This window comes from Oncorhynchus clarkii, chromosome 15 (genome assembly GCF_045791955.1).
Source record: "Oncorhynchus clarkii lewisi isolate Uvic-CL-2024 chromosome 15, UVic_Ocla_1.0, whole genome shotgun sequence".
In the NCBI taxonomy this organism is placed as follows: domain Eukaryota; kingdom Metazoa; phylum Chordata; class Actinopteri; order Salmoniformes; family Salmonidae; genus Oncorhynchus; species Oncorhynchus clarkii.
In genome coordinates this window covers 18,062,854-18,087,975 of record NC_092161.1, presented here as the reverse complement: position 1 = coordinate 18,087,975, position 25,122 = coordinate 18,062,854, and the positions used below count along the sequence as shown (strand labels likewise).

At 44.6% G+C, this 25,122-nt stretch overlaps 1 protein-coding gene across 1 annotated transcript; it reads right to left on the bottom strand.

Moving 5' to 3' along the window:
• Nucleotides 1–1,356: 1,356 nt before the first annotated feature.
• Nucleotides 1,357–23,298, bottom strand: LOC139366999 (ankyrin repeat and SAM domain-containing protein 6-like). The gene is made up of 16 exons (XM_071104844.1): nt 22,670–23,298; nt 16,570–17,096; nt 13,952–13,996; nt 13,191–13,395; nt 12,037–12,143; nt 11,716–11,867; nt 11,354–11,588; nt 10,927–10,976; nt 10,452–10,655; nt 10,164–10,335; nt 5,260–5,459; nt 4,933–5,119; nt 4,778–4,845; nt 4,540–4,656; nt 4,297–4,393; nt 1,357–2,246 (listed from the first exon to the last, which is right to left on the bottom strand). Exons 1-16 carry the CDS (start codon nt 23,002–23,004, stop codon nt 2,197–2,199), a joined length of 2,751 nt encoding a protein of 916 aa, XP_070960945.1. The 5' UTR covers nt 23,005–23,298; the 3' UTR covers nt 1,357–2,196.
• Between the last annotated feature and the right edge of the window lie 1,824 nt (nt 23,299–25,122).

Sequence of the window (25,122 nt, the reverse complement as noted above, 5' to 3'; positions counted from 1 at the left end):
CCATTTGCGCAGAAAAACACATTCTGAATGTCCCTCCAAGGACCACCAATAGTTACACCCCTGCCCAGTCCTGTGAAATCCATTGATTAGGACGTAATACATGAATTTCAATTGACTGATTTTCTTATATGAACTGTAACTCTGAAAAATCTTAGACATTTTTGCATGTTGCGTTTATATTTTTGTTCAGTATATATATATTTTAAATTAGTAATGTTATTGTCCCTATTACAACAATAACAATACTTAAATACATGTAATAAATACATGTAATATAGAATGTAACAATGTAATATATAATTCCATTCATTCCTGGATCCATATGCTTGCAACCAGAAATAACTCTCAACAGTGATGTTCTTGACACTCCCACCAAAGGTATATTCACAACCGTTGCATGATGTTCAAAAACTTTACAAACCCGGGATGTTCAGATCAACTGTTTAAAATGTAGCAATCTCAATCAAACTCAAATGTACATGGCAATTTATTTTCTTCCTAGCATGGACCTAGCCTTTCAATAGACAGTATTAAAAGTAACCTTACATTTATTGTTGTTTTCAAATGCTCAAGCAACACTGAAAGCATCCTGAATACACCCCAGTAGTCAATGAGTTTGATCCATGGGTCGCCACCCTTTTGTAGGCCCGCAGATCAATTTCCCCCCCAAAAACAAACAAAAATATGTTTAGGAACTCAACTTAATGTTCAGAATTAGAATACACACGGTGCAACTTCAAAATGTGGTTATGCATCAGCAGTTGTTCTCATTATATCAGTCACTCAATTAGCCCATGTTACCTAAAAAATGTTTGATTGCTAAATTAGTCTAGCCAGCTAACTAAATGTGTAGTAATCATGGTACAAATTACCAACCGGGGGGGGGCACATTTAGTTTATTAGTCACTCTTGTTAGTCACCCTCACTCATATATTTAAAACTGCAAACATTTCTCTCCACCCTATGGCAACATGAACAGAATTACAGGAAATGTACTCTCCGCTGTCAAGGGGAGGGCGCTAAAATGTTTTGCTAGCTACAAATGTTCACTTGGGGCCCCCAAAAGCCTAGGGCCGGCTCTGACTGGTATGGATGTGGGTACACAGACCAGTGAGCCACTGCGGCCCCTCATGATGAGATTAGTTTTTGTGGCCCCCACCCCCATCAAAGATGCCCATCCCTGATCAAAGCGGGATGGAGTGTTGAGTCTATTCCTATGGGGAAATATATGAATTTCTTTTGAAAACCATCATACATAAAGTTGAGAGTTAGTGTGGACTCAGTCTGTAGAGAACAATGTGTAGGTCGGCTGCAGTCGTAACTCCAACAAAAGAAAACACTATGTCCATCTTTTCATGGGTTTTAATAATGACAGTTCAGCCATTCACATTCATCATCAGACTAAAACTGACTTACTTTGTTCACACACAAATCATGAAACCTTGTACAAGAAAACATATTACAAAACTAACAGTAGTGAAATGGTAAAGAAGAAAAAAAGAGAAAGGCAGAAGGAAACATTTTTTTTTTTTTTTACAAATAAAAACAATCTTCCCTCATCATTCTGGCAAACCAGAATTCCTCCCACCTCTTACATCATCAACATGTGACAATCTTAATCGCAGCCTCAAAATGTTATCTCCCAAATACATTAAGACATTACGGGTCAATTTCCCAGACACAGATTAAGACTAGTCCTGGACTCAGAAGCATGTTTAATGGAGATTCTCTTGATGTACTTTTTAGTTCAGGACTAGGCTTAATCTGTGTCTGTGAAACCGTCCCTGAAGTTCTCTTCTCACATAGTACATCCTCAGTGCCCAAAAGTCTTGATCTCAGTTTAAAGGCTTTCATCTCCCACATCCATTAAGACATGCCTAGGTCTGTTCTCTCTTAGTACGCGCCCACTTCCTCTACTGTTTCTCCCCTATAGGTCAGCAGTTGGCGTGACAGCCCTGTTGCCATGGCAATAAATGATGGCCGCACATCACGTTGTGCTCTGTCGGTAAGCAGCAGGGCGCTGGGCATGGGGTCGCCAGCCCATGGGGATCCCTTTCGGGGGTCTGTGCTGCAGCGTCCTCTCACACGCAGCAGTGCTCTGGAACGCTGGCGTCCAGTAGAGTCTCTTCACACCTGGGCTATAGGGTCATCTCTGACCTCCTATACCGTTTGGTCCTCAGTCGCAGCGTGGTGTTGTTACCTCTTGTTGGAGGTGCGCACCTGGTGTCGGACCCAGCCTGTAGGAGCTACAAGGACAGAATGATTACCATCAGGGCCGTAACCAGGGTTTGAGTTTTAATGAGGTCCAGAAGGATTAGATTATTATTTTTTGAAATTAAAGCTAATTTACTGAATTTCTATACAATTAAAATACTTAAAATGCTATTTGGAGAACAGCAAAAACAAGCAAAATTGACCCCAGCCATTATCACCTTGGCTGATGTAGGTTCATTACCCTCATTCAACCTACAAACACATTGCCTACTAGCTATACAGTTGTAATCTTATACCCCTGAAAAGGGGTGGAATATGACACATTTTTCACACTGACACATAGCATCAGTCAGTTGTAATGACGATTTGCATAAAATCATAAACTCTTGAAATTACATAGCGTTCACATTTGTATTCCTAGGCATTACTGATCAAGCTCTGCACAAACAAACATCAATGGAGCACAGATGATTGTATTATCACATTCACATGAATTATTAGAATATTACTATCGATTCTGTATTAATATCAGTGATGTATTGGTCAAAAAAAAAAAATGTGTGAAACGGACAAGATGAACAACCACCGATATAAAATGAAAACGTGACATTTTTAGAATTGCATAGTTTGCATTTTAATTATTTTATTTAACCAGGTAAATTGACTGAGAACACATTCTTGTTTCAATGACCCGGGGAATATTTAACATTTTTTTTGTACTTGTACCCCTTATTTTGTGATATTCAATTGGTAGTTACAGTCTTGTCTCATAGCTGCAGCTCCCCTACGGACTCGGGAGAGGCGAAGGTCAAGAGCCATGCATCCTACGAAACAGGACCCTGCCAAGCCGCACTACTTCTCGACACACTTGCTCGCTTAACCCGGAAGCAAGCCGCACCAATGAGTCGGCCGAAACACCATCCAACTTGAAAACCATGTCAGCAAGCAAGCACCCGACCCACCACAAGGAGTCGCTAGAGCACAATAGGACATAACCCTTAACCCGGACAATGCTGGGCCAATTGTGTGCCGCCTCAAAGGTCTCCCGTACACAGCCGGTTGTGAAACAGCCTGGGATCGAACCCAGGGCTGTAATGACACCTCAAGCACTGTGATGCAGTGCGTTATACCGCTGTGCCACTCGGGAGGCCTGGGAATAGTTAAAGGGGAAAGGAATACGCCAATTGGAAGCTGGAGATGATTAGGTGGTCATGATGGTATGAGGGCCAGATTGGGATTTTAGCCAGGGCACCGGGGTTAACACCCCTACTTTTACCATGTGTCCTTTTGCCAAGTGCCATGTGATCTTTCGTGACCACAGGCACCCGTTTAACGTCCCATCTGAAAGACGACACCCTACACAGGGCAATGTCCCTGGGGCATTGGGGGGAAAAAACAAAAAAGATTTGACCAGAAGAAAGAGTGCCTCCTACTGGCCCTCCAACCACTTCCAGCAGCATTTGGTCTTCCATCCAGGACCAACCCTGCTTAGCTTCAAATGTAAGCCAGCAGTGGGATGCAGGGTGGCATGTTGCTGGTTGTAGGCCTATAGGGAAGATAGGCCATGTCGAGATGCTCATTTAGAAACATATAATTTTTAAAGTTCCTAACTTGTTTGATAAAATTTTCTAAGAGGACCTCGCATAGGGCCCCAACTCTAAGTTTGGGAACCACTATACTAACCTCTCCGCTTGCTTCCCCTCTCTCTACGTCTTCTCTCCTTCCTCCTGCATGCATTGCAGACTGCCTCAGCCTCACCACTGAGCGCCACATCACTGTTTGTCTCAATAGCCTACTTTCTGTAAAGCAAAGTTATTATGAGAACTTAGTAGCGTATTTTTTATCCTGCCGAGGTAGACGCCGTGTAAAGTTAGGTTCTTACTTCATCCTTCTAGCTGGCTAAGAAATAGTCCCTGACATATCTATAAGCGACTACCAATTGTGCACTCATTCTCCGAGTCGGTCTTTATTTAGCTGACTCGGAGCCGGGGTGGTTCGTCTGGGTTGTTAACTTGTAATATTGGATTTGGACGCCATGTGTCCTGCATCTTGATTAGGGGTGTGTGACGTCATAACACTCACAGCGTGGCTGTCCTGGCGGTCTGGGGTTGCTGGCACTGCTGCCAAAGGAGGACTGGAAGTTGTGGATGGTCTCCTGCAAAATCTGCCTCTCTCTCCCCTGCAGCAACAATTCAGATGAATAATAATAATACATTGTATTTATACATTTTAATTGGATGTATCAAGCTGTGATCCCTCTTTGGTAACTAAAACAAATAGATAGGCACGGAACACAGAGAGGGGGTTGGTAAATATTGAACACACCTTCCCAGCATTGAGTTCAGAAATAGCTGCCAGTATTTGTTGTCTAGGCCCGTCTGTCTTAATCCCCAGTTCCTTTAAATCTCCATCTGTTAGAGTAAGGAAAGCCTCCATATCCACCTGTATTGGATGCACATTGACTGAGTGAGTAGATGACATGAGATGTAAACCACAGCTATGAACATTTTAGGATAAGTAGCAAATACACAACGGCTAAAGCTACAGTGAGGATAACGCATACCTCTTGCTCTTCGAATATGGGCTGGTATTTCTCCAACGAGAGTTTCTTCAGGATACTGGACAGCTCATCTGGGTGTAGTGAGAGATCAGCAGAGATAAGCAGAGGAAGGGATTGTTTTTAAAGTATTTACATCAACCAGAGATGCACTGTCTCACCCTCGTCGGTGATGGTGCCACTGCTGGAGCCGCCGCTGCTCTTGGAGCGCGGGTGGGAGGAGGCAGAGGACAGGGAGTCCCCTGGGGGAGGTTTGGGGGTGGGGGATGGAGACGGGGTCAGGGTGGGAGAGGTGCTCTTGGAGGTAGAGGAGTTCCCAGACTGGGGTCTCTTCTTTAGGTCAGCTTTCTGTAAAGAAAATAGATGGGTGTGAATCACTTGGTTCACTAGTTAACACTGACATGTTGTAAGCATGTATGAGCCTTTATAATGTCTTATAACAAGGTTTGTAATAGGTTGTCCTTCTACGTATCAATATTATATCTGACCCGTCTGGAGTGGACGTCGCTGGACACCAGGCTGGGGGTGCTGTGGATGTCTGGGAGACTGATGTCAGGCACGGTGGGGGCAGGAGCAGGCACAGGGGTGGGGCTTGGCACCTCTGCTGCCTGGGCCTTTGGATCCAACAGGCCTGCAGCTCTCTTCCTCTGGGCAGCAATTTGTGACAGGACGCTGTCTGAACTGCCCCCTTTGGGGAAGAGAAGAATCACAGCCCGTGAGTAGCACTACCACTGAGTAGTACTAGCACTAGCCGTCTGCTCAAATCTCACAGATAAAATCAAACCAAATAACATTTTATTGGTCACGTACACATGGTTAGCATATGTTAATGCGAGTGTAGCGAAATGCTTGTGCTTCTAGTTCTGACCGTGCAATAATATCTAACAAGTAATCTAACAATTTCACAACAACTACCTTATACACACAAGTGTAAAGGAATGAATAAGAATATGTACATATAAATATATGGATGAGCGATGGCCGAACGGCATAGGCAAGATGCAGTAGATGGTATTGAGTACAGTATATACAGTATATATATACAGATATGATGAGTAATGTAGGGTATGTAAACATTATATAAAGTGGCATCCAATTGAGTTGAGTCAGTATGTTGGAAGCAGCCACTCAATGTTAGTGGTGGCTGTTTAACAGTCTGATGGCCTTGAGATAGAAGCTGTTTTTCAGTCTCTCGGTCCCTGCTTTGATGCACCTGTACTGACATCGCCTTCTGGATGATAGCGGGGTGAACAGGCAGTAGCTCGGGTGGTTGTTGTCCTTGATGATCTTTATGGCCTTCCTGTGACATCGGGTGGTGTCGGTGTCCTGAAGGGCAGGTAGTTTGCCGCCTGGTACGACAACTGCTCCGCCCACAACCGTAAGGTTCTCCAGAGGGTAGTGAGGTTTGCACAACACATCCCCGGGGGCAAACTACCTGCCCTTCAGGACACCGACAGCACCCGATGTCACAGGAAGGCCAAAAAGATCATCAAGGACAACAACCACCCGAGCCACTGCCTGTTCACCCCGCTATCATCCAGTTGCACAGGGCGGGGTCGAGACCCAGGATCTTGAGCTTAATAACGAGTTTGGAGGGTACTATGGTGTTAAATGTTGAGCTGTAATCGATGAACAGCATTCTTACATAGGTATTCCTCTTGTCCAGATGAGTTAGGGCAGTGTGCAGTGTGGTTGCGATTGCGTCGTCTGTGGACCAATTGGGGCGGTAAGCAAATTGGAGTGGGTCTACGGTGTCAGGTAGGGTGGAGGTGATATGGTCCTTGACTAGTCTCTCAAAGCACTTCATGATGACAGAAGTGAGTGCTACGGGGCAATAGTCGTTTAGCTCAGTTACCTTAGCTTTCTTGGGAACAGGAACAATGGTGGCCCTCTTGAAGCATGTGGGAACAGCAGACTGGGATAAGGATAGATTGAATATGTCCGTAAACACACCAGCCAGCAGGTCTGTGCATGCTCTGAGGACGCGGCTAGGGATGCGGTTCGGGCCGGCAGTCTTGCGAGGGTTAACACGTTTAAATGTTTTACTCACGTTGGCTGTGCTGAAGGAGAGCCCGCAGGTTTTGGTAGCGGGCCGTGTCAGTGGCACTGTATTGTCCTCAAAGCGAGCAAAGAAGTTGTTTAGTTTATCTGGGAGCAAGACATCGGTGTCCGTGACGGGGCTGGTTTTCTTTTAGTAATCCATGATTGACTGTAGACCCTGCCGTCACGCCCTGGGTTTTATTCTCTATTTTGGTTAGGCCAGGGTGTGACTAGGGTGGGCATTCTAGTTTCTTTATTTCTATTTCTTTGTGTTTGGCCGGGTGTGGTTCTCAATCAGAGGCAGCTGTCTATCGTGGTCTCTGATTGAGAATCATAATTAGGCAGCTTTTTCCACCTGTGTTTTGTGGGTAGTTGTTTTCTGTTTGCACCAGGCAGAACTGTTTAGTTTTGTTCCACTTTGTTATTTTTGTTTCAGTGTTCAGTTTGAATAAATAATCATGAACACGTACCACGCTGCGCTTTGGTCCTCTTCTTCAGATGAGCGTTACAGAACTACCCACCACCAAAGGACCAAGCAGCGTGGTAAGGAGGACTGGACATGGGAGGACATCCTGGACGGCAAAGGATACTACACGTGGGAGGAGATCCTGGCCGGAAAAGATCGCCTGCCATGGGAGCAGGTCGAAGCAGCAAGGAAGGCAGAGGCAGCTAGTAAAAGGGCCAAGGATTACACGGGGACAAGGCTGACACTAAAGACCGGGAGGCCACTCCCCAATTTTTTGGGGGGGTGCACACGGGGAGATTGGCTGAGCCAGGTTGGAGACCTGAGCCAACTCCCGTGCTTACCGGAGGGAGCGTCGTACTGGTCAGGCACTGTGTTATGCGGTGGAGCGCACAGTGTCTCCAGTACTCGTTCTTAGCCCGGTGCGCTACATCCCAGCTCCCCGCATCTGACGGGCTAGGGTGAGCATCCAGCCAGAAAGGATTGTGCCAGCTCTGCTCTCCAGACCTCCAGTACGTCTCTACGGCCCAGGATATCCTGCGCCGGCTCTGCACACTGTGTCTCCAGTGCGTCTGCACAGCCCAGTGTGTCCTGTGCCCCGCACGTGCCGGGCCAAAGTCACCATCCAGCCAGCATGGGTTGTGCAGGCTCTAAGCTGAAGACCTCCAGTGCGCCTCCACGGCCAAGTGTATCTGGTGCCTATCCCCAGAAGGACAGGGCCTCCTGGATGTCTCCCCAGCCTGGTGAGCCCTGTGAATGCTCCCAGAGCCAGGCCTCCTGTGTGTCTCCTCCCTCCAGTGATGATCCATGGCAAGAAGCATCCAGTGATGATCCATGGCACAAAGCCACCAGTGATGATCCATGGCACGAAGCCTCCAGTGATGATCCATGGCAAGAAGCCTCCAGTGATGATCCATGGCACGAAGCCTCCAGTGATGATCCATGGCACGAAGCCTCCAGTGATGATCCATGGCACGAAGCCTCCAGTGAGGAGTCATGGCACGAAGCCTCCAGTGAGGAGTCATGGCACGAAGCCTCCAACGACGGCCACCAATCCGGAGCCTCCAGCGACGGCCTCCAGTCCGGAGCCTCCAGAGACGGCCTCCAGTCCGGAGCCTCCAGAGACGGCCTCCAGTCCGGAGCCTCCAGCAACGACGGTGCCCAGTCCGGAGCCTCCAGCAATGACGGTGCCCAGTCTGGAGCCTCCAGCAACGACGGTGCCCAGTCCGGAGCCTCCAGCAACGATGGTGCCCAGTCCGGAGCCTCCAGCAACGATGGTGCCCAGTCCGGAGCCTCCAGCAGTGTTCAGTTTGAATAAATAATCATGAACACGTACCACGCTGTGCTTTGGTCCTCTTCTTCAGACGAGCGTTACACCTGCTACATAAGTCGTGTCTGAGCCATTGAATTGCGACTCTACTTTGTCTCTATACTGACGCTTAGCTTGTTTGATTGCCTTGCGGAGAGAATAGCTACACTGTTTGCATTCGGTCATGTTTCCGGTCGCCTTGCCATGATTAAAAGCAGTGGTATGCTCTTTCAGTTTTGCGCGAATGCTGCCATCAATCCATGGTTTCTGGTTGGAGAAGGTTTTAATAGTCACCATGGGTACAACATCGCCGATGCACTTGCTAATAAACTCACTCACAGAATCAGCGTATACATCAATGTTGTTGTTCGACACTATCTGGAACATATCCCAGTCCACATGATTGAAGCAATCTTGAAGCGTGGAATCAGCTTGGTCGGATCAGCGTTGAACAGACCTGAGCACGGACATTTCCTGATTTAGTTTCTGTCTATAGGCTGGGAGCAACAAAATGGAGTCGTGGTCAGATTTGACGAAAGGAGGGCGAGGAAGGCTTTGTAGGCGTCGCGGAAGTTAGAGTAGCAATGATCCAGAATTTTTCCAGCCCGGGTCACGCATTTGATATGCTGATAAAATCTAGGGAGCCTTGTTTTCAGATTAGCCTTGTTAAAATCCCCAGCGATAATTAATGCAGCCACAGGATATGTGGTTTTCAGTTTACATAGAGTCCAATTATGTTCTTTCAGGGCCATCGAGGTGTCTGCTTGAGGGGATATACACGGCTGTGATTATAATCGAAGAGAAATCTCTTGGTAGAAAATGCGGTCGGCATTTGATTGTAAGGAATTCTAGGTCAGGTGAACAAAAGGACTTAAGTTCCTGTATGTTGTTAGGATCACACCACGACTCGTTAATCATAAGGCATACACCCCCGCCCTTCTTCTTACCAGAGAGATGTTTGTTTCTGTTGGCATGATGCGTGAAGAACCCAGGTGGTTGTACCGATTCTAACGTATCCCGAGTGAGCGATGTTTTCGTGAAACAGAGAACGTTACAATCTCTGATGTCGCTCTGGAAGGCAACCCTTGCTCGAATTTGGTCTACCTTGTTGTCAAGAGACTGGACATTGGCGAGTAGTATACTCGGGAGCGGTGAGCGATGTGCCCGTCTACGGAGCCTGAACAGAAGACCACTCCGTCTGCCCCTTCTGCGGCGCCATTGTTTTGGGTCGCCTACTGGGATCTGATCCATTGTCCAAACAGAGGATCCGATTTCGGGAAAGTCATATTCCTGGTCAAAATGTTGGTAAGTTGACGTTGCTCTTCTATCCAATAGTTCTTCCTGGCTGTATGTAATAAGACTTAAGATTTCCTGGGGTAATAGTGTAAGAAATAATACATAAAAAAAACAAATACTGCATAGTTTCTTAAGAACGCGAAGCGAGGCGACCATCTCTGTTGGCGCCAGTGCAGTAATCATTTGATCTCTGCTCAGGCAGTAGGAATAGTCTGAAAGTGTGTGTGTGGTGTGTGTGTGTGTGTGTATGACACCTAGCCAAGTGTGTTTTCATGTGCCTGTACCTGAGCGGTTGTGTGAGTCTGGCCCGTGGCGGTTGAGCCCTGCCACCCCGTTGGAGCCACCTGAGGAGTGGGGGGAGTGGTAGTTGCCTGAGTTGGAGGGGGAGGTGGATGAAGGGCCCTTGGTGAGGCTGGGGAACTTAATGGACCTGCTCACCACACGACTGATAGAGGTCTGTGACACAGCATGGAAGGAAATAATACTTTTTCTTCACTTCAAAATCACAATTTATCATTGAGTTTCAATTACAGTAAAAAAAAATAAAAAATTGGCAGCAACGTGTGACTCACAATGTCAGAGTTGCCGCTGCTGTTGAAGTTGGCTTTGCCTGGTCTCTGTGGCATGGGCAGCCGTGAGGCTTCGCTCTTGCCCTCTTTGATGACCCTGGAGCGGTCTGAGTTCCACGGCTCAAAGTTCGACGGGGGCAGAAAGGGTGGGATCACTGCCTTCAGCTTGTCGTTGGGCAGACGGGTCAGCGGCGCCCCATTTCTCAGCTGAAAGTTTAGTAGAAGTTTCAATCAGTTCAATCACGCCAGCATTGCATTATCTATGCCGTAGCATACACAGTAAATAGTCTATGGTCCCCAGTCCGGACAGAGCATCTCCATTTTCACAGTTTTCTGTCAATAATATCCACAATGTGTAGCAGTTTGCCACAGGACTCCATTGTTCACTTCAACTGAAGTTTCAATGAAATGTAGCCACAGGGCTTATCATGGTTAATTCACTTAAATTCAAAACCTCTTCAAATGTAAAGACTCCTACCATTGTGGTTATTAGAAAGTCATCCTTCTCTGTGCCCGTTCTGCCAAGACCTATGAAACAAATACAAATAAATCAATAGGTAGTTTAGTAGAACCATTCATGACATTCTTTCATGTTCCTGTATTCAAGGCCCAACTGTTTCAGCCACTGACCACAAAATATAATGTTTCAACTAAATCTCTCAGGAAGAATATGGCCATTGTGAAAAATGAACCGTTTCAAAACATCAGGGAAACAAGATGGTTTCTAGGAAATGCCACTTACAGACATTTACCATACTTCAGTAGGACAGCTTATACAATACTAGCTAATTCTTGCTTATTCTAAACTGACTATACTGTAAAAAGAAGTACTGCAAAAATTATGTTTACAAAACAAAAACTGGAACATTGTTATAGGGAAAGGTCTTATTTCCCCCGTGTCTCACCACTGTCTTTGCTCTTGGCTGTCCAGGCCGTGCTGCTGTCAGTACTCCCCATGGCTGCAGGGGGTGACACCGCCCCGTACAGGGTGGCACTCTTCCTCTCAGCCTTCATGGTGGCGTCTAGAGGCGCCTCGGGTTCATCAGGGAAGGGGGCCAGGCGGTTGGAGGATAGCCCGTGTCTTAGAGTGTGGGTCAGCTTAAGCCTCCTGAACCTGTTAGACATCCTGTTCCACCACGACTGGACAGGAAGGAGACAGTAGTCATATGCCATATGATAATAAACAGAGTGCACAACATACAGCCCCTGGGCGAAACGCATCCCAAAATCGGATTTAATTTGGCCCTGATCTAAACAGTGCTCTGACCTTTAATCCTCCTCTGTCATCGGGTGGTACGGGGACATTATTAAGAGACTGCCTGCTCTTGGAGCCAGTGAGGGGAGTCCTGCCCCTGTGTTTTCCCTTGTCTTTGTCAACCTGCATGCAGACGGACGCCAACAACCTCACCAGCTCAGTGTCTGTAGGGAAGAGAACGTCAGAGTGTGACTTGGGTGCATTGGGTTTACCAGGTGTACTAAGCACTAGCAATGATAACACATATCACAGTGCAAATGCATTATAACACTTCACACGGACTATCTGCACCAGTAAACTCAGAAGCAGTGGCAGATTGTGTTGTGGTTTTACCTGGGTCATTCAGCAGCATGACCAGGTCAAAAGCAGTGTAGCCATTCTTGGCTCGCAGGTTGACATCTGCACCCTGACTAAGCAGATACTTCACCACATCTTTATTCCTATGAGCACAGGTACGAAAGAAGAAAAGCTTAGATTAGAAGACAACTTAAAAATCACCTTGACTGTATACACTACCGGTCAATGTTTTAGAACACCTACTCATTCAAGGGCTTTTATTTATTTTTTACTATTTTCTACATTGTAGAATAATAGTGAAGACATCAAAACTATGAAATAGCACATGGAATCATGCATTTACCAAAAAAGTGTTAAACAAATTATATTTGAGATTCTTGAAACAGCCACACTTTGTCGTGATGATAGCTTTGCATACGCTTGGCATTCTCTCAACCCTCTTCATGAGGTAGTCACCTGGAATGCATTTCAATTAACAGGTGTGCCTTCTTAAAAGTACATTTGTGGAATTTCTGTCCTTCTTAATGCATTTGAGCCTATCAGTTGTGTTGTGACAAGGTAGGGGGGTATACAGAAGACAGCCTATTTGGTAAAAGTCCATATTATGGCAAGAACAGCTCAAATAAGCAAAGAGAAACGACAGTCCATCATTACTTTAAGACATGAAGGTCAGTCAATATGGACATTTTCAAGAACTTTGAACGTTTCTTCAAGTGCATCAGATGACCTGGCCTCCACAATCCCCCGACCTCAAACAAATTGAGATGGTTTGGGATGAGTCGAACCGCAGAGTGAAGGAAAAGCAGCCAACAAGTGTTCAGCATATGTGGGAACTCCTTCAAGACTGTCGGAAAAGCATTTCAGGTGAAGCTGGTTCAGGGAATGCCAAGAGTGTGTAAAGCCTTTATCAAGGCAAAGGGTGGCTATTTGAAGAATCTCAAATATAAAATATATTGTTCAACACTTTTTTGGTTACTACATGATTCCATGTGTTATTTTCTAGTTTTGATGTCTTCACTATTATTCTACAATGTAGAAAATAGTAAAAATAAAGAAAAACCCTTGAATGAGTAGGTGTTCTAAAACTTTTGACCGGTAGTGTATGTGTTTTAGCCATTGTGTGTTTGTGAAGGTGTCTGTGTAGAATAAGAAAGTGTAATCAAAATTGCGGTCATGCGTCACATATGTACCCATGGTACGTGGCCTGCATGAGGGCCGTCCAGCCGTGTACCCCATCTTGTTTGTCCACGTCGGCGCTCTTCTCCAGCAGGAGCTGCACCACCTCCAGCTGCCCACTGACGGCTGCTATCATCAGGGGAGACGCCCCGTCCGGGTTGGCCATGTTCACCTGGGATGGATCTTCCTCCAAGATCTCCTTCACCAGCTGGGAGTTTCCTGGGACACACACATGCACAAACATGCACACACACACACAAACCCACATGCACAAACCCACATGCACAAACCCACATGCACAAACAAACACACATGCACACGTGCAAACACACATGCACACGTGCAAACACACACACTCACACAGATATGAGTATGAACGCACGCACGCACAAGATTACCACAGACTACTCAATTCCAGCTACATACATTCTTATTGAAACAAAGGTCTCTGTCCTCCACCCAAAAGTCTCAAATATTTTCAGCCCTCTCAGACCCCACACATTCTTCCCTCCCAGGGTTTTACCCCAGACTGCATTGAGCAAGCATGCAATACTGCCCAGTGCACATACCATGTTAGATTCTCTCAAACTCACATAGTCCCTACTTCAGGAATGTTTAGGTATGACTTTTTGGTTGAACTACATGCATGGTTGGATTACTTACTGTAAATGCATGGTAGTGTTATGCCCACTCTTGCAGACATAACTCAATATGACAGCTTTCCCCTTACAATGCAAACCTCTGTTTAGTATGTGCCTGTGTCCGCTAAACTCACCTAACTTCAAGGCACTGAAAACATCTGGTCTCCTCTTCTCGTCATCTATGCGGGTGGTAAAAGAACAGAAGATGAATGTACCAAGGACTGAAAAAGCAACAATCCTACATTGCCACCACCACCATACAATACCCCTACTGCTGAACCCAGTCACATTGGGTACCAGAAGAAGACGGGGAACACTTGAGTGGAGAAATACTAGAGTTGTACAGGCTAGAGACAACAAAGCTCAGTCCAAAGCCACCAAGAGAGTGGACCACAATCACATGGCTGCTAGCCAGGCAGACCGATAAGGGAACTCAAAACATGTGACTGGCCCTTTTAGTCCTGAACTGTAGTTAAGGTTAATGTGCTTACCATAGCGTACAATAACAATATATGCATTGTAAGAATTCAGTAGTGATATGGAGAACATTTTAGCCGTGACTTTGAGATCTCTGATATACCAATTGAACAGCAAAACAATAGGGAAAATGCAAGCAGAAAATATGTTATATATGTTTTTTAGAACTGTTTGGCTATAACGACCATCGTTATGTTTGGAGGAAAAGGGGTAGGCTTGCAAGCCGAAGAACACCATCTCAACCATGAAAGCACGGTGGCAGCATCATGTTGTGGGGGTGCTTTGCTGCAGGAGGGCCTGGGGCACTTAACAAAATAGATGGCATCAAGAGGGAGGAAAATTATTGGAATATACTGAAGCAACAGCTTAAAACATCAGTCAGGAAGTTAAAGCTTGGTCGCAAATGGGTCTTCCAAATGGACAATGACCTCAAGCATACTTCCAAAGTTGTGGCAAAATGGCTTAATAACAACAAAGTCAAGGTATTGGAGTGGCCATCACAAAGCCCTGACCTCAATCCTTTAGAAAATGTATGGGCAGGACTGAAAAAGCGTGTGCAAGCAAGGAGGCCTACAAACCTGACTCAGTTACACCAGCTCTGTCAGGAGGAATGGGCCAAAATTCACCCAACTTATTGTGGGAAGCTTGTGGCAGGCTATCCGAAACAGTTGACCCAAGTTAAACAATTTAAAGGCAATGCTACCAAATACTAACTGAGTGTGTGCAAACTTCTGACCCACTGGGAATGTGATGAAATAAATAAAAGCTGAAATAAATCATTCTCTCTACTATTATTCTGACATTTCACACTTTTAAAATAAAGTGGTGATCCTAACTGACCTTAGACAGGGCATTTTTACTAGGATTAAATGTCTGGAACTGTGAAAAACTGAGTTTAAATGCATTTGGCTAAAGTGTATGTAAACTTCCAACTTCAACTGTGCGTTGTCTTTCCAGTTATACAGGATGATGTGGTTAATTGGCATTACTGAGTCATGTTGATCATTAGAATGGGTAACTGGCTGAAGAAATTCTAGGAAGATTCAGATGTTTAAAGGGATAGCCCACCCCAAAATCAAAGTTTGTTTCCATTATAGCACAAAAGGTGGTCTTGCATCTGCTTAGAATGGGAATTATTGGCACTTACCATCTAAATACTAGGCTTAAATGGTGCCATTCTTTCCCATTCACTTGGAATTGAGGCCTGCAGATTTTTCCTAATATCGCAGGATCTACACAGGAATTTGGGGGCGAAAACGTTCAAATAAAAATTGTTTTATTTTGGGGTAAACTGTCTCTTTAAGGTGGTACTTCTCTACCTACGTTCAGAGGGCCACAACATCGCGGGACGTTCAGATAGAAATATATTATGTACAACAGACTTGCCTCTCTGACATGTAGAGTGAGGAATCGTGTCAGCTCTATTCGTGAAATTTCTATCTGCAGCGTTCAGTTTGCGTCCCGCTGCTGAACACAGCCCTGCTATAATAACAATTTGTCAAAGAAATGCAGAGCTCAGACGTTTTCAAGGGTAGGTTTCAAATTCGCGTTCCCTCCTGTGTACTTCTTGGCCAAAGACAAGAGGCACATCAAAGAAAACAGGTGTCTAAGGGGGGAACTCTGTAACAATGTCTCTTTCTTTTAGACACCCAAGGTGTGACCACTGCTTTACTTTCACTTGAGTGTCAATTGTAGTGTTACAATAAAGCTTTGAGTTAATTAGAAAACGTTCACAACAATCGAGACTACTACCTATGAGTGACCAGTACAAGATCCGCTGAAGACTTCCGTTTAGTCTCAAAGATTAACTTGTTGCGATCTTATCTGTGTATTGACTAACGACAATCATATCAGCAATAGAAAAACTGCTTTGTGCCTTGTTGGCCTAATTTGACTGCATATCAGATTAGTGTTTCTCCTGAATGCCTCTTCAGTGGGACAGAGATCCCTGAATCAGCATCAAGGCCTGCCAACAATAACATTTCCTCAACCAATTGAAACCTAGCCTAAATGTTTTGAGGCTGGGTGTAACAGAGTTAGATGGGGGTCTGTTCCAGTCCACCTAAATAGGCTTAATGAAAATACTGGAAAACTGATTTCCAACAGTGTGCAACCAACCAGGGTTCAAATCCAGGTCTCATACATGTCACAAAACTGTGTTAGCCCGCCGAGCTAAGGCCTAGACGTTGCTAGGGTTACTCATCACATTAGTGTGGTTCGTCGAACCACCTTCATTACACATGGAGAGAGTAGTGAACTCGTGGCTGTTCTATACCTGGCTGTGGGCGCACGGTGGTAATGGAGTCCAGGTAGGCCTTGACATCCCTCTGATTGAGCTGCAGCGATAGCTCGAAGGCAGTCTTGGCCAGCACGTTGACCTGGTCCGGGTCCGCACCCCGCTCCACCAGCTGCTGGGCCACGACCACCTTCCCGCTCAGCGTGGCCAGCATGAGGGCACCCCAGCCCGTGGTCTTCTGGGAAAAGTTCACCTCCGCCCCCCACTCCAGGAGCAGGCGAACTGATGCCTCGTGGCCATGCTGTGAGGCAGCAAGGAGCGCCGTGATATCCATGAACTCCCTTCCACCCTCGTCTCCGACGCTGTTGTTGCTGTTGGTGACACCCTCAGCGAGCGCCAGGTGGTCATAGTCGTCGACGTAGGCGCCGCTCTCCAGGAGGAGCTTGGCCACATGGGTGTGGCCCCCTCTGGCCGCCATAGTCAACACGCTGGCCCCCATCCGGTTCCTGCCGTTCATCTCCGCCCCGTTCTCCAGCAGGATGTGGGCCACATTTAGATGGCCAAACCTAGTGGACGACAAGACAAAGTCATGGAACTGTCCAAATAATTCCCAAAACGTACTAAGATCATCTTAAGTCCATTGGTAAGCAATGAACGAACAATGATGTTAATGCTTATTGTTTTGAAGACTAGGAGAACCTTCATATGGGGTCATATGTCACATGGTACACAGGTGACCAGGAAGTGTTAGGAGAGAAGAGAGCAGTCATGTCTAGACGGGATACAGCCTATGTCAAATTGACATCAAAAGTTTAAACAAATTGCCTTTTTGGTAACGCTAACCATTTTCCTAACCTTAACCTAATTCTCCTAACATGCCATGTTAATTATCCTTACCTGCTACGAAAAGTCCATTCTGAGAGACTGTATACCATCTAGTCAAAACCAAGGAGAGCATATGTTTCTAATCATTAAGATGATCTATCTCTTTAAAGGTACACTCAGAAATATGACAGATGCAGTTCTAAGTAAACAGCATTGTGGATGAATTTACGCAACAACTAAGACCGTTGAAGCACGAGCGTACTTTCAGCACCAAGAGTTGTCCATTTCCGATTGATTGTGCCGCGGCTGCTGCTTAAAGTTTCAGTACCACAATGTAAGTTACTCAAATCTGGATTATTGTGAGATCAATAACTATGATAAACAGACCTATCATCAGCAAGAAATATAATAAAAATCAATTATAGTAGTAGCAAGCTATCAAATTTAACCTCCGGTCCTCCTCATCTTCTCTCTCTCCTTGTAAAACTGAACAGAGCATTGGCTATAGGTTAGTCCACACACATTTTTTGGGGACTAGACCATTCAAAGATGATTTTTTGAAAGAAGCATTTGACTCGCCTCCTGAACTGACACCATAGGCCTACATAGGACAGCCATTGGTTAGGCAGCACACAAACAAGTTTTGGATTAGCAAGAGCAGAGCAGGCCGGGGCTCAGGGTTGAAATATCCATTGCAGTGTAATGCAGCCTAGTTTTATTTACACCATCCCAGCTGCTATCTTGGAAATATAACATTGCTCTGTGCTTCTCTGAGCATGGACTTGGTAGCCTATAGGCCCAGCCTGGACAATTCACGTCCTCGGGGGCCTGATTGGTGTCACACTTTCCCCCGATCCCTAGCAAACACACCTGATTTAAACTAATTACATTTAACTGAAGATCATGATTAGGTGATTATTGGAGTCAGGTGTGTTAGCTGGGGCTGGGGCAAAAGTGTGACACCAATCAGGCCCCTGAGGACTGGAGTTGAGGTAGGATCAGGATATGGGGACGAGGGGAAAATGGAGTCCCTAGAGAAAGCAAGTACAAGATGGGTGTCGGGGATGGAGCGGCAGTATTATCATAAGGAGACGTGTACTTGGAAAACAGAGAAGGAATGGAGGGGAAAAGAGAGGGAGAAGAGGTCTAAGAGAGTGAGGGAAGAAGGTGAGCTTGAGTCTGATAAAAATGGTGGAAAAAAGGGAGATGTTTTGTCAAAGAAGGATAGTAGAAAGTGCAAGCAGAGGGAGCTGAAGACAGGAGGAGAAATGGAAGTGAATGAGGGTGAAGTATTGAAGGTGGTAGGTGTGGTGAAGTTATCGGAGACTGAGGTATGCACCGAGGATCAGGATGAAGAAGAGTCTGACGGTAGGAGTGAAGTTCCTGGAAAAAGTGGACTCTTGCCTTTTGGCTGATCCATTTGTGGTTTCACGGTGGGTGACAAAAAGAGTTGGGTCAAGTGATATCGGTGAGGGTAACTAGAAGTGGTCTAGTTTCTGTTTCTGTTGGGCAGAGGAAGAAAGCGCTCGAAGTAAAAAGAATGGGGGCAAGAAAAGTGAGTTGTTTCGTTCTCAAGAAAAGGGCACCAATGAAAGGAGTGATAACTGGAGTAGCAGTAGATATAAAGGCTGACCAGCTGAGGGCAAAGATTCCTGATGTATGTGATGCTCGTCGTTTGATGCGATGCAGACAGGGTTGCGAGAGTGGGGAAACAGAAGAGTCGTTGTCTGTTCTTTTGAGTTTTGAAGTTGAGTCTTTGCCTGACAAAGTGAAGTTAGGATATATAAGTTATCCTGTACCAGTGTATGTGCCGAACACATTAAGATGATACAGGTGTCAAGCTATTGGGCATGTGGCAGCAGTGTGTAGGAGGGAGGGTCCAAAGTGTGAGACATGTGCAGAAGGGTATGAGACAAAGGAATGTGTAGTACTGGGGAAAGTAGTGGAATGTGTTAATTGTAGGGGTGCCCATGGAGCTGGGGATCAGAAATGTTGTGTGCGAGAGACAGGTTGAGGTTTCCAGGGTTAGAGTAGAGCAGAAGTTGTCATATGCTGAGGCAGTGAAGAAAGTAGAGGAAGATAAGTTAAGGGGGAGGAGTGGTGAGAGTAGCAGAGATATACCAGTACAGAGGGATAGGCCAAAAAGTCGAATAAGTTTCAGTAAGATTTGGATTTTTAGCATTTATAGCAAAAAAAATATTAATTGTACTGCAGGGATGGATCGTAAGTCTCCGAAAATTGAGGTTGTTGTGGCAGCTGCTCGGTGTGCGAGACTTGTCAGCAGAAGAGTTACAGGATGTGTTAAGTGGTGATGTCCCATCCTTTCATGGTGATGGCATGAGGTAGGAATAAATACATTTAATTAGTGGAGTGTTACGTTTTTTTTACATTACTTTGAAATTAGAAGGTATTTATTTAGTATATTTAAAAAAAATTCAAGTAAAGTATAAGGGAGTTGTACTCCAGTCTAGTAGGTGGCAGAAATGCAACAAATTGGAAGCCACCCGCCCGAGTTACACCAGGAACACACAATCCCTTCATCAGTGCTCAGACTGTCCACAATAGGCTGAGAGAGGCTGGACTGAGGGCTTGTAGGCCTGTTGTAAGGCAGGTCCTCACCAGACAACCCCGGCAACAACGTTGACTATGGGCACAAACCCACCGTCGCTGGACCAGACAAGACTGGCAAAAAGTGCTCTTCACTGACGAGTCACGGTTTTGTCTCACCAGGGGTGATGGTCAGATTCGTGTTTATCGTCGAAGGATTGAGCGTTACACCGAGGACTGTACTCTGGAGTGGGATCGATTTGGAGGTGGAGGGTCTGTCATTGTCTGGGGCGGTGTGACACAGAGTCATCGAACTGAGTTTGTTGTTATTGCAGGCAATCTCAACGCTGTGCGTTACAGGGAAGACATCCTCCTCCCTCATGTGGTACCCTTCCTGCAGGCTCATCCTGACATGACCCTCCAGCATGACAATGCCACCAGCCATACTGCTCGTCCTGTGCGTGATTTCCTGCAATACAGGAATGTCCGTGTTCTGCCATGGCCAGCGAAGAGCCCAGATTTCAATCCCATTGAGCACGTCCGGCACCTTTTGGAACAGAGGGTGAGGGCTAGGACCATTTCCCCCAGAAATGTCCGGGAACTTGCAAGTGCCTTGGTGGAAGAGTGGGGTAACATCTCACAGCAAGAACTGGCAAATCTGGTGCAGTCCATGAGGAGGAGATGCACTGCACAGTACTTAATGCAGCTGGTGGCCACACCAGATACTGACTGTTACTTTTGATTTTGACTCCCCATTTGTTCAGGGACACATTATTCCATTTCTGTTAGTCACATGTCTGTGGAACTTGTTCAGTTTATGTCTCAGTTGTAGAATCTTGTTATGTTCATACAAATATTTACACATGTTAAGTTTGCTGAAAATAAACGCAGTTGACAGTGAGAGGACATTACTTTTTTTGCTGAGTTTACATTCCTACACAGGCTCAGGGGCCTGTGATGGCATAACATTCACAGACAGGATTTCTTGCACAGCCTCGGCTGTGAAATCACAAATACCCAGAAAATGTTCAGCAGCATTCACATTGATTCCAATTTCCTTACACTTCTTCTCCACGCGTGCTGTAAAGTTTATGACCATTGCAATAAATAATACAAAGTCCACCTTTTTAGCATTTCACTATCCCTCAGTTGATGAGAAACCTTCACTAGTCGTGGTGGCTCTTCTACCATAGACTAATGGTATAGAGAGAAATAGTCATATAATTCCTATAATAACTACAACCTAAAACTTCTTACCTGGGAATATTGAAGACTCATGTTAACAGGAACCACCAGCTTTCATATGTTCTCATGTTCTGAGCAAGGAACTTAAACATTATCTTTCTTACATGGCACATATTGCACTTTTACTTTCTTCTCCAACACTTTGTTTTTGCAATATTTAAACCAAATTGAACATGTTTCATTATTTATTTGAGGCTAAATAGATTTTATTGATTTATTATATTAAGTTAAAATGAGTGTTCAGTATTGTTGTAATTGTCATTATTACAAATAAAATAAAATAAAAAAAACGGACGATTAATCGGTATCAACTTTTTTTTGGTCCTCCAATAATCGGTATCGGCGTTGAAAAAGCATAATCGGTCGACCTCTTCACATGACTAAATCTTTCACATTTATGACACTGAAGGGGCTTGTGCACAAAAGCTCATGAATCCTAACTTTATATGAGAAGGGAGAAACTATTAATCAAAAAACAGTAGCATGGATAAAGTTCATTACGTTTCTCCATCCACCATACAGGTCAGTCAGCGTGCACCAACCACTCCATCGATGTCTTCAGTTATATCCTCTGCCTTTATTTCTTGAGTCACCCCAAAAATAACCCCCTTGAAAGGCCCCCTGCTACGAAAATCTATACAGGAAACAGTCCACTCCGATATCTTTTTGAGTCTTAAACTTATTCTGCTTCGCAGACACAAAAAACATCTAAATAAGACCACTTCTTGTGACTCACTTTCCTTCAACACATTCCAGATTGTCCTCGAGACCTTAAACATATTTCCCAAGTAGCATTGATCCAACACCCTCACTCCGAATAAAAACGAGTGTGGTGGTTTCCTATTTTCTACCACAGCTTTACTTCTTTCTCATTTCCCTTTTTCCTTGCCACTGAACCCACTACTCTCACTTTCTGTACTATTATATTACTAGCAGTTTCAAACAAAACCTCAGTTTCCACCATCTTCACGACCAGATATGGATAATTTGATTGAGACCACACTAAATAGCCTGTAGGCACACTCGAAATTGCACGCCCAGTGGAGAATCAGAGATGAAAGACGGCATCGGCCACACGTTGATATGTAGTCTAATAAGCAACTAATTTTAAAACCCTGAGAAATATTGAAATGTCATCAATTACAAATTGCATGACCCTGAACTGGACTAGATAAAAAAAGACTAAACCCTCCCATTGACTGAAATTGAAAAAGTATGACCCTCCCCCTTTCCCTCCAGGTACATTATGCACATTATAATCCATCCCTTACTACTCGAACACCCAATATCTGAGGTGCTGCTCGTGGCAACGTCATTTCGCTGAGTCTACATTTAAGATTATCTTTATGGAAACTCACCCCTGGCTAGTATATATTGTGTATGATGAATAAATCAAAATTAAACAATCTGTGTTGTGCATATATTATAATACAATTATAACATTTTAATAGGGGACACACCCATTTAACATCTGTATACATTATTGACCAATATCATGAGCACAAACTGGTAGCAACCACACCTTGTAGCCTGCATGAGAGGCGTCCAGCCATAGTTGTTACGGCTGTCCACCGAAGCCCCCTTTCGCAGTAGAAATCGGACCAGGTTCTCATGTCCACTCGCCGAGGCAAACTGCAACGCGGTGTTGCCCTCTTCATCTGTGCAATCCACTGGCACTAGCGAAAGTCCCCGTGAGATGTCCACAACATTGTATTCCGATCCCGCTTCTGACCGCAGTCTGCTTTGCCTCCCGGAATCTTTCGCCCCGGGATCAAGAATCCCTCGAGCAGTTTCGTAGTCTCCTTCATCACAAGCACGAAACAACAACAGTGCGTTTGCTGGAACACCTAAATTCATCTCCGAGGTTAGTTTGAGTTCCAGTTGTGGTGTTCTAAAACTTTTCTCCTCCTTAATCCAATGTCTATCGGCGGCCCATCTTTGAAAAGCATGACGCACTAACAAGAGTAAAGTTCTCTCCTCCAGTAATACGGCGTTTTGGTTTGTACTATGACCAATATTATCACACAAATTAAAAGCATAAAGCTTTTTATTTTCTAATGTAAATCATATTCGCAGCCAGTTACTCTCTCGTCTCAACCTCTGGAAATGTTGCAATTCTACGCGTGCGCAAAATGAAGACAATGTAAGAGCAGTCTTTTTCGGACCACCTCCCTTTTATTGAAAAAAAGAAAAAAAACGTCTTATTGGACGAAAGGAGTCCTTTGGAACATTAGACTAAATAGTTGAGGGCTACAGACCGTGATGTATGGTTAAAATACAATCGATCACATTAATTTATAGTATAGTAGCCTAGTATGAATATTTAATGGTCAACTTTAATATTCATTTAGGCATGATAAAGGACATGGGATTTTGGATATAGGCCTACTGTTCTCTAGGCTTATAAATGAGAGAACACGACACTTTTTTAGTATCTGAAACAATGTGTAGACTATGACGTTTCTCTTTACGCCACTACTATTGTTTTATATGGCTGTTTATTCATTTGGAGTTGTGGTTGGTCATTTAATTGCCAGTTGTCTTACGTGAATGCATTATAAACATGCATATGCTCACTATGGAACGGTGAGGTTTTAAGAATACAATCAAGATAGTTTAAGGATACTTTGCAGAGCAAAATCCATAATATACACAGACACTTGCTGCAGTCAGAATCTCTACTCTTCTCCTGAGTGTGTTCGTTCACTTCCCCTCATAGATTACAATGGGTATACGTGTGGGCTAGAGGTAGTCTCCACTTTATTAATCGTACACCAATCCATTCCTTTTAAATCTATGGGGGAAATGGAGGGCAATGAAAGAGTGTACACTACCCTTTGGGGAGACTTATTGAGGACCCTAATGGTTTGATCAGTTTTCAATACTTCAATGTGTCACCACAGATAGACAGCAGAGGGAGCCATTCTCCTGTGAAATGTATTGTGTGTAGTGGAGTCGACTATCATTTTTTAAGGTCAATTCATTTGAGGGTCACTTTCTCCTCTCATAACTCTACTCCACACACAGTTTATAAGCCTAACTGTAAGGATCCTTCTAAATGAGTAATGTTCTTTCCAATTTGTGGCAATCGGCCAAGTACAACAGCCATGGCCCGCGCATCAACTTTTCCAATTACCCTGTCAAACATTGATATATAGCTCAATATCATCAGCACCGAATCAAGGAGCTGGAGGTCCACTCCACAAGTGCATACTGGGACACTTTTTATAATAGAAACAACGGCTATAAATTAAAAGATCTGACAAGTCCGTAGTAGTTTGTCTGCCGTTACTGCTAGGAGGCCTACATTGGCCGGTAGGACGTTTAAAGCACTAAGCTGTTTGTTACTGTAAAGTCATATAAAATCTCACTGATCCATAGACAGGTTCCACACAACGCTTTTTGGATATAATGATATGAATATTCAGCAGTGCAATTCATGCTCTTCACATCAAATCAAAATGTATTGGTCACATACATATGGTTAGCAGATCTTAATGCGAGTGTAGCGAAATGCTTGTGATTCAAGTTGCGACAATGCAGTAATATCTAACAAGTAATCTAACAAATTCACAACTTTCTCATGCACACAAATGTAAGGGGCGAATAAGAATATGTACATATGGATGAGCGATGGCCGTGCGGCATAGGCAAGATGGTATAGAACAGTATATACATATGAGATGAGTAATATGTAAACATTATTAAGATGGTGTTATTTAAAGTGACTAGTGATACCTTTTATTAAGTCCATTTATTAAAGTGGCCAGAGACTGAGTCTGAGCTGTCGTCAATGAAAAGCATTCTTACGTAGGTATTCCTCTTGTTCAGAAGGGATTGTGCAGTGTGATGGAGATTGTTTCGTCAGTGAACCTTTTGGGGCGGTAAGCAAATTGGAGTGGGTCTAGGGTATCATGTAGGGTGGAGGTGATATGATCCTTGACTAGTCTCTCAAAGCACTTCATGATGACATAA

Excerpts from the sequence above, each read along its gene's own strand:
- LOC139366999 (XM_071104844.1), bottom strand. The coding sequence starts at position 23,004 with ATGAATTTAGGTGTTCCAGCAAACGCACTGTTGTTGTTTCGTGCTTGT. Across the intron at positions 17,097-22,669 it reads CCTCTCATGCAGGCTACAAG|GTTTGGCCATCTAAATGTGG; the intron begins GTGTGGTTGCTA and ends GTCGTCCACTAG. Across the intron at positions 12,144-13,190 it reads ATGCAGGCCACGTACCATGG|GAATAAAGATGTGGTGAAGT; the intron begins GTACATATGTGA and ends CTGTGCTCATAG.